At 36.6% G+C, this 15,451-nt stretch overlaps 1 protein-coding gene across 7 annotated transcripts in view; it reads left to right on the forward strand.

Annotated features, from left to right (window-relative positions):
- Positions 1-15,451, forward strand: part of RGS7 (regulator of G protein signaling 7) — a 580,824-nt gene that overhangs the window by 536,329 nt on the left and 29,044 nt on the right. For all 7 annotated transcript variants that reach the window (XM_072830414.1, XM_072830418.1, XM_072830416.1 and 4 more), the window contains 3 exons: positions 5,696-5,770; positions 13,411-13,509; positions 14,670-14,731. In XM_072830414.1, the coding sequence (XP_072686515.1) occupies positions 5,696-5,770; positions 13,411-13,509; positions 14,670-14,731 (236 nt within the window). The remainder of the gene's footprint in view (positions 1-5,695; positions 5,771-13,410; positions 13,510-14,669; positions 14,732-15,451) is intronic.

Genomic DNA, 15,451 nt, shown 5'->3' on the forward strand with positions numbered 1-15,451 from the left:
TTTCCATTCAGTGATATGCTTATATTGCCAGTAGTGAAGTAAAATGTCAAAGACACAAAAGGATGGGCCAGAGACAGATTATCATACAAGCTTTAATGCTGTAATGTTCTGAGTCATGAATCTTGACAGTGACTGCATAGAGAGCTATATTCTAGTTGGACAACTTAGTAAAGATACTAAAATTGTATGTAAATGCAATCCAGGAGCCATCCTTGATTTTTCTCTTTGTTTACATCTGTTTCTTTCCCAAGCTTCTTCATCTCAATAAATGGTACCATCTCACCCAGTTGCCAATAACTAGGAATTGTGGTCGACTCTTTTCCTCCCACTGTGCTCCCTGACCCAGTCCATCAGCAAGTTGTATTGATTCTAGCTTCAAAATGCATCCCTCACCAGAGCAGTATCGTTGTTGCAATCAATGAAACTGCACAGACACATCTTTGTCATCAGGAGGCCATAATTTATTTACATTAGGATTCACTCTTATTATTGAACATTCAATGGCTTTAAACAAATGTATAATGATATGTATCCACCATTATAGTATCATACTGAATAGTTTCATTGCCCTAAATATTTTCTGTGCTCTGCCTACATCATCCATCCCTCTCCCTAACCCCTGGAAGCCACTGATCTTTTTACTATCTCCATACTTTTGCCTTTTCCAAAATGTCATATAATTGGAATCCTACAGTGTAGCCTTTCCAGACTGACTTCTTTCACTTCATAATATGCATTTGAGGTTTCTTCATGTCTTTTCATGGCTTAATTGCTTATTTCTTTTTAGCCCTAAATACTATTCATTGTGTTCCATACTACAGTTCATTTATCCATTCACATACTTTAGGACGTCACGTTCTGGCAATTATGAATTACTTATGTACAGAACCCGGTAATTACATGGCACATTTAGCACCACGTAATGAGGTTGAGGAGACAAGGGAGTACATGGGCCTGGGGTAATACTTTTACTGGGGTTGAGACTGGAGGCCTAAGGTTTCATCGGCTCCCTTTTTATTGATGAATTTAAAAGATAAAAAGAACAAGAATTTAAAGCCCTGGAAGAGAAAGACCAAAAATAAAACAAAAACAAGTAACCAAGGTTATCAGTTGTTGAAATCAATCAAGATCTCTAAAACAAAGGAACTTCAGTGTGGGAGGCAGCCTGCCTCTTGAGTGGAGTAGCTGAAGCTGTGTTTCTTTGAGATAGCAGGTCTTTGAAGTGGGTGCCTCTTTGAAATGGTTGCTCAGTCATCAAAGCCTGAATCAAGCATTTGCATTACAAAAAAAAAAAAAGAAGAAGAAAAAACACCAGTCTCTGGCTTCCAGTACAGGGCTGTACCATTTTGCATTCCCACCAACTAAGAATGAGAGTTCTTGTTGCTTCATATGCCCTGCAGCATCTGATGTTGTCAGGGCTCTAGATCCTGGCTGTTCTATTAAGTGTGTAGTGGTATTTCGACTTTGTTTTAATTTGCAATTCTCTAATGACCCATAATATATAACATCTCTTCATACACCTCTGCCATCTATATATCTTCTTCAGTGAGGTGACTGTTGAGAACCTTTACCCATTTTTTTTCCTTTTACCCATTTTTTAATTGGGTTGTTCATCTTCTCATTGTTTAGGGTTATTTTTTTTAATATTTTATTTATTTATTCATGAGAGACATAGAGAGAGGCAGAGCCATAGGCAGAGGGAGAAGCAGGCTCCTGTGGGGAGCCTGATGTGGGACTCCATCCCAGGACCCAGGGATCATGACCTAAGCCAGAGGCAGACACTCAACCACTGAGCCACCCAGGCATCCCTCATTGTTGAGTTCTAAGAGGTTTTTTTTGTATATTTGGGGTAACAGTCTTCATCGAATGCACCATTTGTAAATGTTTTTTTCCCAGTGTGGCTTGCCTTTCATAGCACAGAAGTTTTTAATTTTAATGAAGTCCAACTTATCAATAATTTCTCTCATGAATCACCAAACTTGAGGTCACCTAGATTTTCTCTTATGCTTATCTTCTCGTAGGGTTATAGTTTAGCATTTACATTTAAGTCTGTGATCCATCTTGAGTTAATTTTTGTGAAAGGCACAGTGAGTTTTTAAAAATATAAATCATATCAAGTCACTTACATTATGACCTCCACTTATCTTTAGACTTAAACTGAAATCCTTACCATGGGCTGCAATTTCTACCTGGCCTGACCACTATCCACAGCTCCAAGATGTCATGGTACATTTCTCTCCCTTTTGCTGCCAGAGCCTTCCTTCTGTCTGTGGACTCTCAGAATTCATTCACAGCTTGTACTAAAGCAGAATTACATAATCCAGAATCTGTGCCCAGCAAATAAGGTTGATTAGTAACCAAATGAGTAAATATTATAGAGGAGGTTGAATGGAAAAAATTTTGGAGCAGTTTCCTTCAACAACTTCCTTTGCATGGAGCATTTAGTAAGCCTCAATGACCCGAGGACAGAAATAAAAGCATCAATTCAATGTTTAAAAATTATCCTGAGATAAAACACTCTAAAATCTGTAATCACTTTATGTAAGGGTAAGGAATCATTTTCACTGAAGTACAATACATTGAAAATTGAACTTTTAAAACTTGTACTGTGTTAGTTACAAAATGACAAATCTTTTCCAGTAACTTAATCTCATTTGAATTAATAATTATTCAAAATATCTCAATATTCAATATTCAAAAGATTAATTTTCCCAGATCACATCTTTTTTCTAATTTCCAGGAATATGTGTATCTCTTATTATCAGTTCTGTCTGCCACCTCATTCTTAAATCTGCATTCATTTATCATTTAGGACATTGTTTGCACCAATTCACTTCAGCCACTGGGGCTGAATTCAAGAGAGTGGTTCTCTATTATTGTGTCTTCATGCCGCTCCTCACTCAAGAGTCCTCAACTTTCCCAAGTTATCCTGAGCACAGAGTGCCCTCTGCCACAACTAATAATGGCATTTTGCCATGATGGGAACTGAATAGTATTCAGATTCTTTTAAGTAAAATATCAATGATGAAACCAAATTTTCAGCTCTGGTTCGCAATTCATTAAGACACTTACATGAGCACTATGACAGTAATATTTCTCAGTAATATCCTTTTGTTACTTCAGGAATGGATTCCAAGGCATTAAACTCTACTTTTTAATAAATAGGGTTACAGTAATGTCACAATACAGCCTAATTCTGTTGAAAATAAATACACCTTTGAATGACTAGAATAACTTGCGATTCTTTTCTAGGCTAATGTAAATATTACTTCATTATTATTCCTTAAATTGAACAATACTATGAACTTAATATTATATCTGGCCAGTAGCACATATTTGAACATTTTTATTGAGTGCTTACTTGGTAATGGTAATGTTATTTATTTCTCTTTGGGAAGCTGTGTTTAGTAGTACAGAAAACCAATTTAGGTATAACACTTCACATGGATCTGGTGCCAGCTAGTGGTACCTGTTATATATGCCTTAAAAAGATGACTGCCTTTTTAAAATAACCAAAGACCACATGGTCTTATTGAGATAAAATTTGCTCAAATACCAAAAATATATATTTATCTTCCATGTTGGTGGGAACCAAGAGGATGTACATAATAATGGAAGTATGAAATGTTCTGTTGAATAATGCCCATGCCAACTTCTCTCCAATCCTGTGCTCCCATATTGTGATGATTCACATTTTGTCATGCTTATTAGAAGATTGTGCATTCATCCTTGTATTTCACCATTGGTCACAAGATCTGGCAATTAGATGCAGAAATAAACATTTCTTGAATAAAAAATAAATGGTCTTTTTTTTCTCCAGGTCATGTCTTCTCTTTCCTCTATATCATATCCTCATTATTCCCACTCCTTAACATGTAGAAGAAGATCTCTATAATCTGTCTCACCATACTTGGCTCTTGAATCAATAACAGCTTAAAGAATTTCAGTGTTTCCTAATGGACTGAAGCTTACAGATGGAAGGCTGCAAGGAAATGGAAATCTAATAGGAAATGAAAACATTTTAATGTTGCTTTAATGTTTTCCTGACATTATCTTTGTTACATCTAGATCATGGTTGTGAATCCTGGCTGCATATCAAAATCACTGGGGGTCTTTTTAAAAATATTCATTCCCTGACCAACCACAGAAAAATTAAATCAGATTATCAGATATTGATCAGTTTGATGCTGGGGTAGCTAAAGTGAATTGCTGAGTGTCAGTTAGTAAATACACCCCACCCAGGTAAGTGCTCTTCCTCCTATATTGCCAAGCAGACCATAGTGCTAAACCAGCTATTTCTATTTAGATATGCAAACCAAATTTGTGATTTATTTAACATTTTAGTGCAGTGTGTGTGTGTGTGTGTGCACATGCATGTGTTTATGTGTTTGTGGTTGTATATTTCATATGCAACATATGTAGGAAAAAAATCAGGAAAAAAAGGCTTTCCTTACTTACTCCTTTATCCCTTACACTCCTATAGTGGCATTTTGCCCCAATGGCTGTGCTATCAGGACAGGGCACTTTAAGAAAATGCCCTATATCCTCCCTATCCAGAGAGTGAACCCCCTTGCCTGCCAGTGGAGAACAGCTTATTTCTGGAATCACGCCAGTGTTACCTTTTTGCCCCTATGCCTTGCACAACATCCCAACTGCGTGAAAGTCTTTTCCACATTCGTAGTTTCTCTGAAATCACTTTCAATTATATCTGATGTTTTAATGATCTTGCAATCTGTGGGGGAAAAAAATAGAGAAACTGAGCAGAGTTGTACAACATAATACTTTTTACTAGCACCAGAGATCCCTATATCTAGTACCAAAACTTGAAAGTTAATGAAACACAATCCACATTAACCACTACCTTGCAGTCACTTCTAAAGACTAAATGATGTCTAAGGACCTTTCCAGATATAAGGTCTCCTGTATTCTTGTATCTCCTTTCTTCTTTTTTTTCCTGATTTATCATCTCCATCTCTCTCCCACCACCCCCCTCCTCCCCTTCCCCTTCTCCCTCTTCTTCTCTTCACCCTCACCATCTCTCTCTTCTTCCTCCTTTCCTCCTCCCCTCTCCTCCTCCAAATACAAAAACAAAGCTTTATAGCTCTGTGTTTCTGTGCAATAGAACAATACATCCAACGAAAAGATACTTTTGAGGTTGTCAGAGAACCAGTAGCAGGCTGCCCACACTCCGATTCTATGTATGGAAAACAAATATTCCCCTGATTTCATGAATCATTGTAAAAAAAATTCATTTTGGGACTTAGCTGGGCCAACAGATTGTATTTTTCCAACTTGGGAAGCAAACAGCTTTTTAATAACAGTGTCACCTCACATAGAAGGGCACTGTGAGCAGGGCTGTGTGCGGGTACCAGCTGGGCTATGATCCACTTGGTCTTTGGACACCCTTGATATGAGTCTGTTGGGTTGGCAACTACTAATGTCAATACCCACTTTCACAGGCAAAGACCATACATTTCTTTTCCTATTTTTCTGGAAGTTTTTCGAGAATATTATCTGAAGTCCTTTTTATGCAAAGAGTGAATGTATAGTATATATATTTTTACTGGCTCTGCTGAGAGGGTGGTTGTAGCCATTTAGAAAGAATAGTCAGGTACATGGATGGCACATCATTAATGCATGCATCAAAAACCTCACCACCAAAGATTCCTTTGTTTCTCTGTTTTTCCATTTCTAGCCTGGATGTGTAAATACCACTGAAGTGGACATTAAGAAGTCATCCAGAATGAGAAACCCACACAAAACACGGAAGGTAGTATCCACGTTTGCTGCGCTGATCTTGGTATGGGTTGCACTGCTTGGAGGACAACAGTCATAAAAACCTTCTCCCGCTTCCTGGAGTATCTTTTAGCATCTTCCCCTGCTTGTCCTTGTTCTTGGCTGGAAGAAAATCTGGGAGCTTAAGATTTTCTGTCGGTCTGTCTGTCCTGAGAAAGAACGCCCATCATGGTTCTCCAGTACATGCAGGTCCCAGGGCAGGCGGGTGGCTGTGATGGAGGGCAAGGATACCAAGGGCTCCTCCTCTCACCATCGGAGGGAAGGATCATCAGTTAAGAAAGGCTTCTCTTTCAGAGCCCAGGGGATGAGGAAACACAGATGGGGATTATCTGAGAAAAAGTGATATTGATGAAAGAATGGTATTTTTTGGAGAAAATTATGAGGGGAAAAGGGACATCATAAAGGTGTATAACTACAGAGTTTGTGTGAGGATCCCCTTTTAACACCAGAATTTTGTGTCACAACATAAGATAGTGATTATATGTTTGTTTGGGGTCTGCTATGTGAGAGAATACATAACAAATAAACAAACAAAAAGCTATCCAGAATTCAGTGGCATTTTAAATAATCTGTTAAAAATACACACCAATAGTACTTCTATATTTTTTTAAAGTAACACATACACACAGAAGGCATTTTTATTCATTCCATGGAAAACACTTGATGCACATCAGTATTTCTGGGCTGAGGACAAAGACCAAGGTTGGCACCTCTGGATTAAAGCATTCCACAAAGTTCAAGACCTTCCTTTTCATGGCTTTTTCCTTATGTAGCATTAGAGTTTTCCAATAGACACTAAACGTTTTTTGTAGTCTTATTTCTTGTTGTCTTTTTCTTATATCCCTAGAAATATAAACATCATGTTTCAGAGGCCCCAATATAGCCAAGTACCTTTTCTTTCTTTGAGGCAGTTTACCTTGATGTCAGGATAAAGAACCCACAGGAAAAGTGCCACAGAACCCTCTCAGGTGCAGTGCTTCAAAGCTTTTGCCTCTAGGAGCTCTCTCAGAGAAAGAACAGGTTTGTTGTCCCTGCTCTTCTGTGACTGGCCTCATGCAATTCCTACCATCCTCTGTACACAGCATAGCCTGAGTGCCCTGGGGACTGGCTTTGTGCTGTGGAACAGCCTTCAGAGCTGCAATCAGCTCTCCAAAAAGCACATTCAGCCACCCATCACTACTTCTAAATTTTGAAGAATTATTTTTCATAATACCTTACTTTGTGTCAGGTTTTCCCAGCAGAAGAGAATATATGCTCTGACTCAGAAGAGAAAGCACATGGATGGACAGATAGGACTTAAAGATAAGAAAGCCAAAAAAAAAAAAAAAAAAAGATAAGAAAGCCATCATTTACACTGTGTTCTTAACTCTACACAAGATTGATATCTTACCATTGCCACATATGGCATCATGCTTTTTGAAAGCTTAAAAAGCATTAATGAGCAATGCTGTGCTTCGCATATCATCAGCCCTCACTTAACGATGGGAAAACACTAGGCCTAGCAAGGTGAAATGCTGTAGAGGTGGAATCACAGAGTTCTGTCTCAGTTGTGGTCTAATTTCATATGAATCAATAATGGTAGAACTACAGGACCTAGCTACAGAGCTCTATAACCTAAAATTACCAGAGAAAAACAAATATTCTGAAGAATACTACAGCAAGTAGCATGTATGCCCTTGTTTTCAACAATTAAAGAATGCTTGGTTTTCTTTGTTTTGTTTTATTTTGTTTTTACTTTTATATATATAGCTTCTCTGAGAAATATTGAATTTACTAGAATCTTCACAAATAATATTATTTTACTTAGAAGGCTATAGGACTCTAAGTCACATACTGGTTTATCTTGTAGAATTATGGCCACTACTACATTAGCTCATATTTGGTTACTATTGAAATTACCCATCCAATTAGATTTAACAAGTCTCTACTTTATGCCAAGTATGTACTGGTTTTTAGATATCTGATGGTAAATGGAACAGGGATGACCTTGCTTGCACAACTTATGGTCTAATGAGAATCCACACATTGAACAAGTAGACAAATGTCTATACATGTATCACCACGTAATTGTGTTAAGTGGTATATATTAATCTGCCCAAGCAACCATAACAAAATGCCACAACTTGGATGGCTTACATAATGGGAATCTTTTTATTCACAGAAGTCCCAGATCAAGTTGGGTTTTTGGTGAGAGCCCCCTTTCTGGCCTGTACACAGCTACCACCTTGCTGTATCCTCACATGGCAGATAGAGCTCTGGTGTCTGTCCCTCTTATAAGGACACCATCTCCATAGGATTAGGTTTCTACCCTATGAGCTCTGTTAACTTTAATTACCTCCTTCTGGACTCCATCTCTATATACAGTCACATTGAGGATTTGGGCTTCGACATGAATTTCAGAGGGATGCAACTAAGTCCATAACATATTGTCAAGGGAAGTTGAATGATTTGGGATTCTAAATCACCACACCATTTCATTACCAAAAAACTACACGGTAAATAAGAAACTGTCCCATCATCCTCTGAAGCTTTCACAGTTCTGTCCTTGTGGAGTGGGCAATTCTGTGGGGTTGCAAGGCTTAGATAGAAATGGCAGAGGCCAGCCTATCACCTTTGGAAACTGTCTTTGCCTTCCACAGCTAATAGGCTGTGTCCTTTGCTCATTCTCTTAGTGGTATGACCATCCTCTGTTTTAAGCTACTGCTGGTAAGAAAGTGGAACCCATGGATTATAATTCATTTTTACAAATAGATGCTGCCCTTAGCAAAGAGAGCTGCTGTTCATTTCTTTGGCATTCAGTTGCAATAATATTTCTCATGATTATATATCTTAACAAGAATAAGGGACCCAGTAAATCCCTAAAGCAATAATCCATCACATGTACCTAAAGAATGTCAGGGATTAGAATGCTATATTTAATTGTTGCATTTCAAATATGTTTATCGAATATGTGAAGAGAAGGCTTAGAAGTACATCTGATTTGAGATATTTTTAAGTATTTAGGATTAGTCAGTTTTTAAATCTGTCTTTACTAAAATACAAAGAAGTAGGCGGAATGTATTTCCTTATATCTCTGTGAAGGAATGATAATATAGCATAGCCAGAAAGAAATCAGCCTAATATAGGCAAATTTCAAGTGGCACTGTGTACCTGATTTTCTCCAACCTGTTTCTGAAATTTTAATTATAATAGGTCAGGTTGTGTATTAGTCAGGTTTCCCCAAAGGGGTCAGGAGAGAAAGAGAGAGAGAGATAAAGATTTATTTTAAGAAATTGGCTCATGCAGTTTTAGAGGTTTGCCAAACGCCAAATCTGATGAGGTAGGGCAGTGGCTAGAGTCCCAGGGAAGAATTGGCATCTGCTGACAGAATTTTTTCTTGCTTGGAAGAGGTCTTTTGGTTCTCTTCAAGCCTTCAGGTAATTGGATGTGGCCCACCTACATTATGGAGGGCATTTGGCTTTATTCAAAGTCTGCTAATTTAAATTTTAATCTTATGCAAAATACATCCTCAAAGAAACATCCAGAATAATGTCTGATCAAATATCTGAGCATTGTGGTGCAGCCAGCTTGACACATATAATTAACCATCACAGGATAGATCCATCTGTAAGACAATAGTAGAGGAGCCCTAGGACAACACAAAACCTGAGGAAAATGAAAAATCATTTGTATATACATGACTAAACCCCCACTTTGGATTGTTTCCTATAACTTCAGAACCCATGTTTCAAAACAACAGTAAGCTGTTTCTTATTTCATTACTTTTCTTTTTTCTGTCACCTATTTAGGCATTAAGACACTTCATATTTTAGGTAATAGCTAATGTGCAGGTTCTGGAAAAACAGTTAGGAAATTCATAATTAAATGTCTCTGTGTCCTGCTTTTAACCCAGTGGCTATAGCTGTTTATACATAAAAAGATTGTCATTTCCTTGCTTCTATATGCATAATGTGGAATTTTATTTTTAACAGAAGAAATTATTCATGTCTTAGATTAACACAAATGGGTTTTAAATAAGAAGTACAATTAAGTGACGGGCAAGAGATATTCTGCTCAAAATAGCAAAACTCAGGGCATATACTAAACTCTTGGGAGTTGGCAGAGGTAGAGTTAGCCCTCAGAGGTGATGGACCTAGGGACTCATCAGAGTTCTCTCTCACTTTCGCGTGCCCTCTTTTCTTGGCCCTGGCTCTGCATTGGCTTCTTCCACATGGCAGCAGATGTGGTCACAATCCATTCTCTAGTTGAGCTGAGAAATCCAGAAGAAAGAGAAATATCCCCTCCCTCCACCACCAGTTGAAAAAATCCCAGAGATTTCACTCCATATAGAAAGGCATAAAAGCTTCCTGCACTCTTTACTTTCTGTTTTAAAGCCCTCTCTCCCACCAAAGATAAAAGTAGGAGACCATTTTCTTAGACTTCTCCTAAGATGTGAAGGGAAATCATATTGAACAGGTTTATGTAGAAAGTCAGATCTGTTTCATTTTATGAATAACTTACCCAGTATTCATTTGGATGGTATCCTATGTGAAAAAAAGCTGTTTTGGGCACGTTGAATTTGAATAAATGGACATATTCATCAAGTCAAAGCATCTTGATTAATAACTAGCTTTGCTAACAACTCAAAATGGATCCCAATTGGTTATTTTCCCCCACAGAGACAATGTCATGTCTCTTCCTCTCCAGTCCTATCTGTTGCTAGCTCTACTCCACCCAACATTGTAATATATTTCCTTTTTCAAAAAAGATTCAAAGCCTTTTACATTTCAAATGATCCTCATAACTTGTCTGCCAGAATAGGATCAATTTCCTTACCTCCTTTGTCCATAAAATAAGTCATGTACATAAAACTTTATTAAACATGGCCATTTGCACTATGGCCAAGAACCAAAGTTAAAAGCTATCACTGGTCCCTAGAAAATGAAAGGCACTCTGACTGATGAAAGAGAGAACTCTTGTTTACCTGCATGTATGATAAAGAAACATGTAGGAAACTCCACAATAACTTCAGAGCCAGTAAGCTGCTAGAAGACTGTTTTAAACACCACTTCCCAGGGATTTAAATCTTACATAGACTGTCATGAGCCTATGTGCTATGCATGCTTACTGAATCAAAGAAATGTAGAAACATAAGATAGCTTATAGATCATTTTACTTCCATGATACCATAAAATGCAGTATTTTTCTAGCAGTCATTTTAATTCTTTTTAGTCTTAACCTAAAAACTTACTGTTAAAACAGTCAGCTATCTTACCTTATAAGCATTTTTTACATGAGTGTAGATTCTTATTAAGAACTTTAAGTAATTAGGGTACCTGGGTTACTCAATGGTTGAGCATCAGCCTTTGGCTCAGGTAATGATCCCAGGGTCCTGGGATCGAATCCCCTGAAGGGAGCCTGCTTCTCCCTCTGCCTATGTCTCTGCCTCTTTATGTGTCTCTCATGAATAAATAAGTAAAATCTTAAAAAAAAAAAAAGAACTTTAGGTAATTAAACTAAGGTAGAAAAGAATGCAGTGTTCAAGCCATAGAGTCCTTTTATTTTCTTTATCAAAAATTAATGACTAGATGGTATGAGCACTCGGTGTTATGCTATATATTGGCAAATTGAACTCCAATAAAAAATAAATAAATAAATAAATAAATAAATAAATCAACTGAAAAATTGTAGACATTGGAAAATGTCTACAGTTATTGAATAATTGGTTATCTTCTACTTGCCTAATTTTTAAGTCAACCTCAACTGTTCCTTCAGAGTTCAAAGTTCAAATATGACTATTAGTAGTTCACATAGGCCTTTTGTTTCTTTGGTGAAATTTAAGTCTCCTTGTACTTCAGGCCCTATGCTCCTATTATCATCTTCCTTCATAACACTTAGCATAGTTTTAATCATGTGTTTATTTGTGTGATTATTTGTGTAACATGCTTCCCCTCCACTAAGTTGTGAGTTCCAATGGAGGAGAAAACATATCTATCTTTATTTACTTCTATATCCCTAATGCTCAGCATTATATCCAGCATATAGTAGGTGTTCAATAGATGTTGAATGAATAAATGAAAGAACAAAGAATATCTGAACCATTCAGTTCAATCCTATTAGTAATTAATTCACAGCATATGTGCTGCTTATTGGGTTGAAATGGTTGCCTTGTACCAGAACCTGCTTTCACAGAGGTTGAGGCTAGGTCAAGAGGGGGCGGATTGATAGGCTTAGTAAAGATAGTCTAAATTGGATGATTCAGGTAAGTTGAAGCCAAGTCAAAATCTATTGAAGAAAGCCTAAGAACAAAGTAATGGGGAGTTACAAGGGAAAAACCAAATCTGTCTAAAGGGCCCAGGTATAGATCCGAGAGGTGAACATTAAGAAAAGATAGAATCTGAGCGAAAATAGGTCCAGAACAGAATATATTTGAATTTAGAGAATTAAATTGGCTCAGTTAAGCATCTGGATCTACCTTCTTCTGATTTCAAGAGTTTCTTCCAAACCTATCTGGTAACTTTAATTTTGTGGGCTCATAAAGTTTTATTATGTCCTTATCTTTCATCTTCATGTCCAAAAAGCCCTCTGTAGCTCATATCAAATCCTTTATTTTAAAATAATAATTCTTTGATATTAAAAAGTTATTTGGCTTCTCCCTTAAGTTGACAGATGTCTCACCCTCAGTTAAAAATTGTTTTGTCTCTTTAAGTCTCCAGATCTTTATTTATACTTACTAAGCAAAAGGTCTTTAAAAAAAAATTATTTATTTGAGAGAGAGCTGGAACAGGAGGAGTGGCAGAGGGAGAGGGTGAAGCAGACTTCCCACTGAGCAGGGAGCTCAACTCCGGGCTCCATCCCAGGCCCTGGGATCATGACCTGAGCCAAAGGCAGACACTTAACGGACTGAGCCATCCAGGTGCCTTTGTAATACATCTTTCTCCAAAAAGAACATTCCTAAGTAGTAGATTTGACCTTTTGACAAAATACAAAAGAAGCACTAGGGCATCAAGATTTCCAACGATATATAAAAACTTTGGGGCCCTTGTGTTTACAAAAGGCACCCCCAATGGTACTGAATGGCAAGGCCAGTATGAGTAGGAAAACAACCCAGTGCTGAGTTGGGAAAGTTGGAGCGCTCTGGGGTGTCTTTGATCACACTAGCAGAGACTAATTCAACAATGGAACTATTAACTAGTCTCTTTCCTCAGTATCCCATTCTGTAAAACTCAAATTACTTTCATTTTCTTTTAGCTTATTACATTTTTATTCTATTCTATTTTACTCTAAAATCAATACCTATTAAATGTTATATAGTGTTGTTGTTCCCCAACTTAGGAGTCTCAGTCCATCCCCAAATCTTATTATCAGACTTACCATGTTCTTTCCACATAATCAGTTTTCTGTCACAGTTAATAATCTAACCACACATATTTTTTCAAAGAGCTATGCTTCTATTTTATATTCATATGATATTTATGATAGCAGTGCCTTTGAATTTTAATGAGAAGTTTCATCAAATATGCAGCAAAGCTTTGAGTTACCTTGCTAAATATGTAACGCAAAATTACCTTTTAGAAAGTCTGTGACTATAAATGATATTTTGCCCTAATATATTTCTTTTTTATTTTAATATAGTCTGTCTATGGTTTACAAAATGACATTAGAAGTCACAGTCCTACCCACACACCCACACCAGAAACTAAACCTCCAACAGAAGATGAGTTACAACAACAGGTGGGTCTGCCTATAAAATGACCTGCCCATGGTTTCAGAGTAGTAGCTATGAAAACTACTTGGTGAATGTCAATAGCAGAGATTTTTAAAAGGTTATTTGTATGGTTAACTGTTTCATAGAGAAGATTTGCAGTTAAAAGTTAGTGAAATCATTTAATTTTAAGATGTATCGATCAATCTATGGAGATGGTTTTCAAATCTCTTTACTCTTTAATTCCCCAACCAGTTTTTTAGAAGGATGTACACTGATGTTTAAGTATCACCATTTCAAGAGGTATTTTGTACTCTGGAGCTCGTCTTAAAGAATAAAAAGACAAGAAGCCAGTGACGTTAAGTCACATGCTTTACGAATGCTTCACAGAGTGCTTTTTCTTATTTTTCCAGAACTGCTCTCTATAAGCCTCTTGAGGTTTTCCCTCATTAACAGTGGTGTACAGTTATTATATACATCATTTCTTGTTTCACTAATTGATCACTAGTATTGGCTCAACTAATATTTCAAAGTAAACACCAGTGTCTCTTATATCAAATAATAGTGAAATCTCTTAGTCAGCTTTGGTTATGGGGCTTTTTCCCCTTGAATTATTTTCCCCTGATATTTTATTGTGTTTATCAATAGTGCAATAATACTTTTTCTAGTATATTTATAATCACCATGAATGGAAAGTAATTTTGAAAGTTCTAAGTTTTCCATATGTGATTATACCTAGGTGAGTGTTTGTCCTGAAATGTTGATAAAATTATTCCTAAACACATAGCATTGATGTTTTCTTGGGCTAGTGGTAGGAAGTAGGATTTACTTTGAAATTATAGTACAAATAACAAATATACTTATTTTCTGAATTTAATATTTGGGGTGATTCTGATCTGGTCATTCATGATGAATAAATGTTTATAATCTCTACAATACATTTAAAATAAGGTTACATTTTGCAAAAGCACGCAGAATGCTCAAAATCATTGCTGTTCTAAAGTGATATTGGCTATGTTTATATTCAAACACTTGAATTTTCAGAGCCGTCTCATTTGATTTTTGAGACTTTGAAATTTTACTGACTTAGAACGTGTTCTTATTTAGAATTGTCCAGTCTGTCAGAAGTTAGAGTTGAAAATTATGAGAATGTCATTAATTATTTAACTACTTCTTTAACTCTTTTCAGATTAAATATTGGCAAATACAGTTAGATAGACATCGGTTAAAAATGTCAAAAGTTGCTGATAGGTAAGTATTTCAAGACTCCCATATAAATAAAATAATTTCATGTGACAGTCAAATGTGCTAAAAATGGAATCCTTTAAGAGAAATGTTATTTTGTTTTCCCTTTTCATACATAGAAAACTTCCAAAGAACTCTTCTGTTGTAGTTTAAATGACAGAATGATCATTTCTGTCTTCAATCTGTAGAGATCCAATCCTGCGCAACCAGAATCAGATACAGAAGATAATTCCAAGGAGTTGAATTTTTCACTCCTGAAAAAGAGAAATGAAGCTTTCAGTTCATCAAGTTACTTTTTGGCAGCTTAGAGCCTCTCTGTAAATTCATCTTAACATTCACACTTTTCAGTTACTGCAAGACTTCAAAATTTGAATTAAACACAGATATTTAATTTTAGATATTTTCCTTTTCTTCATTTAAATCTGTTATTAATGGCACGTGTGTTCTTCACTTTGGAGCATTACCAAATCCTACCTGTCCAACTTCTTTCCTCTCCTCTCCATCCTTTTCTTTCTTTTTTGAACACAGATTTTTTTAAACAGTTAATGATTCCCCCTTTACCTAACTCCTATAAATACTTTTGACAAAAATTCCCATTTAACTCATTCTCCAAGTTGGCTAAAATCAGTTCAGCTGCGAGTGGATTGGTTGACCAAGGATTAGAACTGACTCTTAGCGCTGCTTTTCACACTCTGACATCCTCCATTTTGCTTCTTTTGAATGGAG

The sequence above is a fragment of the Canis lupus genome, chromosome 6, assembly GCF_048164855.1.
Source record: "Canis lupus baileyi chromosome 6, mCanLup2.hap1, whole genome shotgun sequence".
NCBI classification, from domain to species: domain Eukaryota; kingdom Metazoa; phylum Chordata; class Mammalia; order Carnivora; family Canidae; genus Canis; species Canis lupus.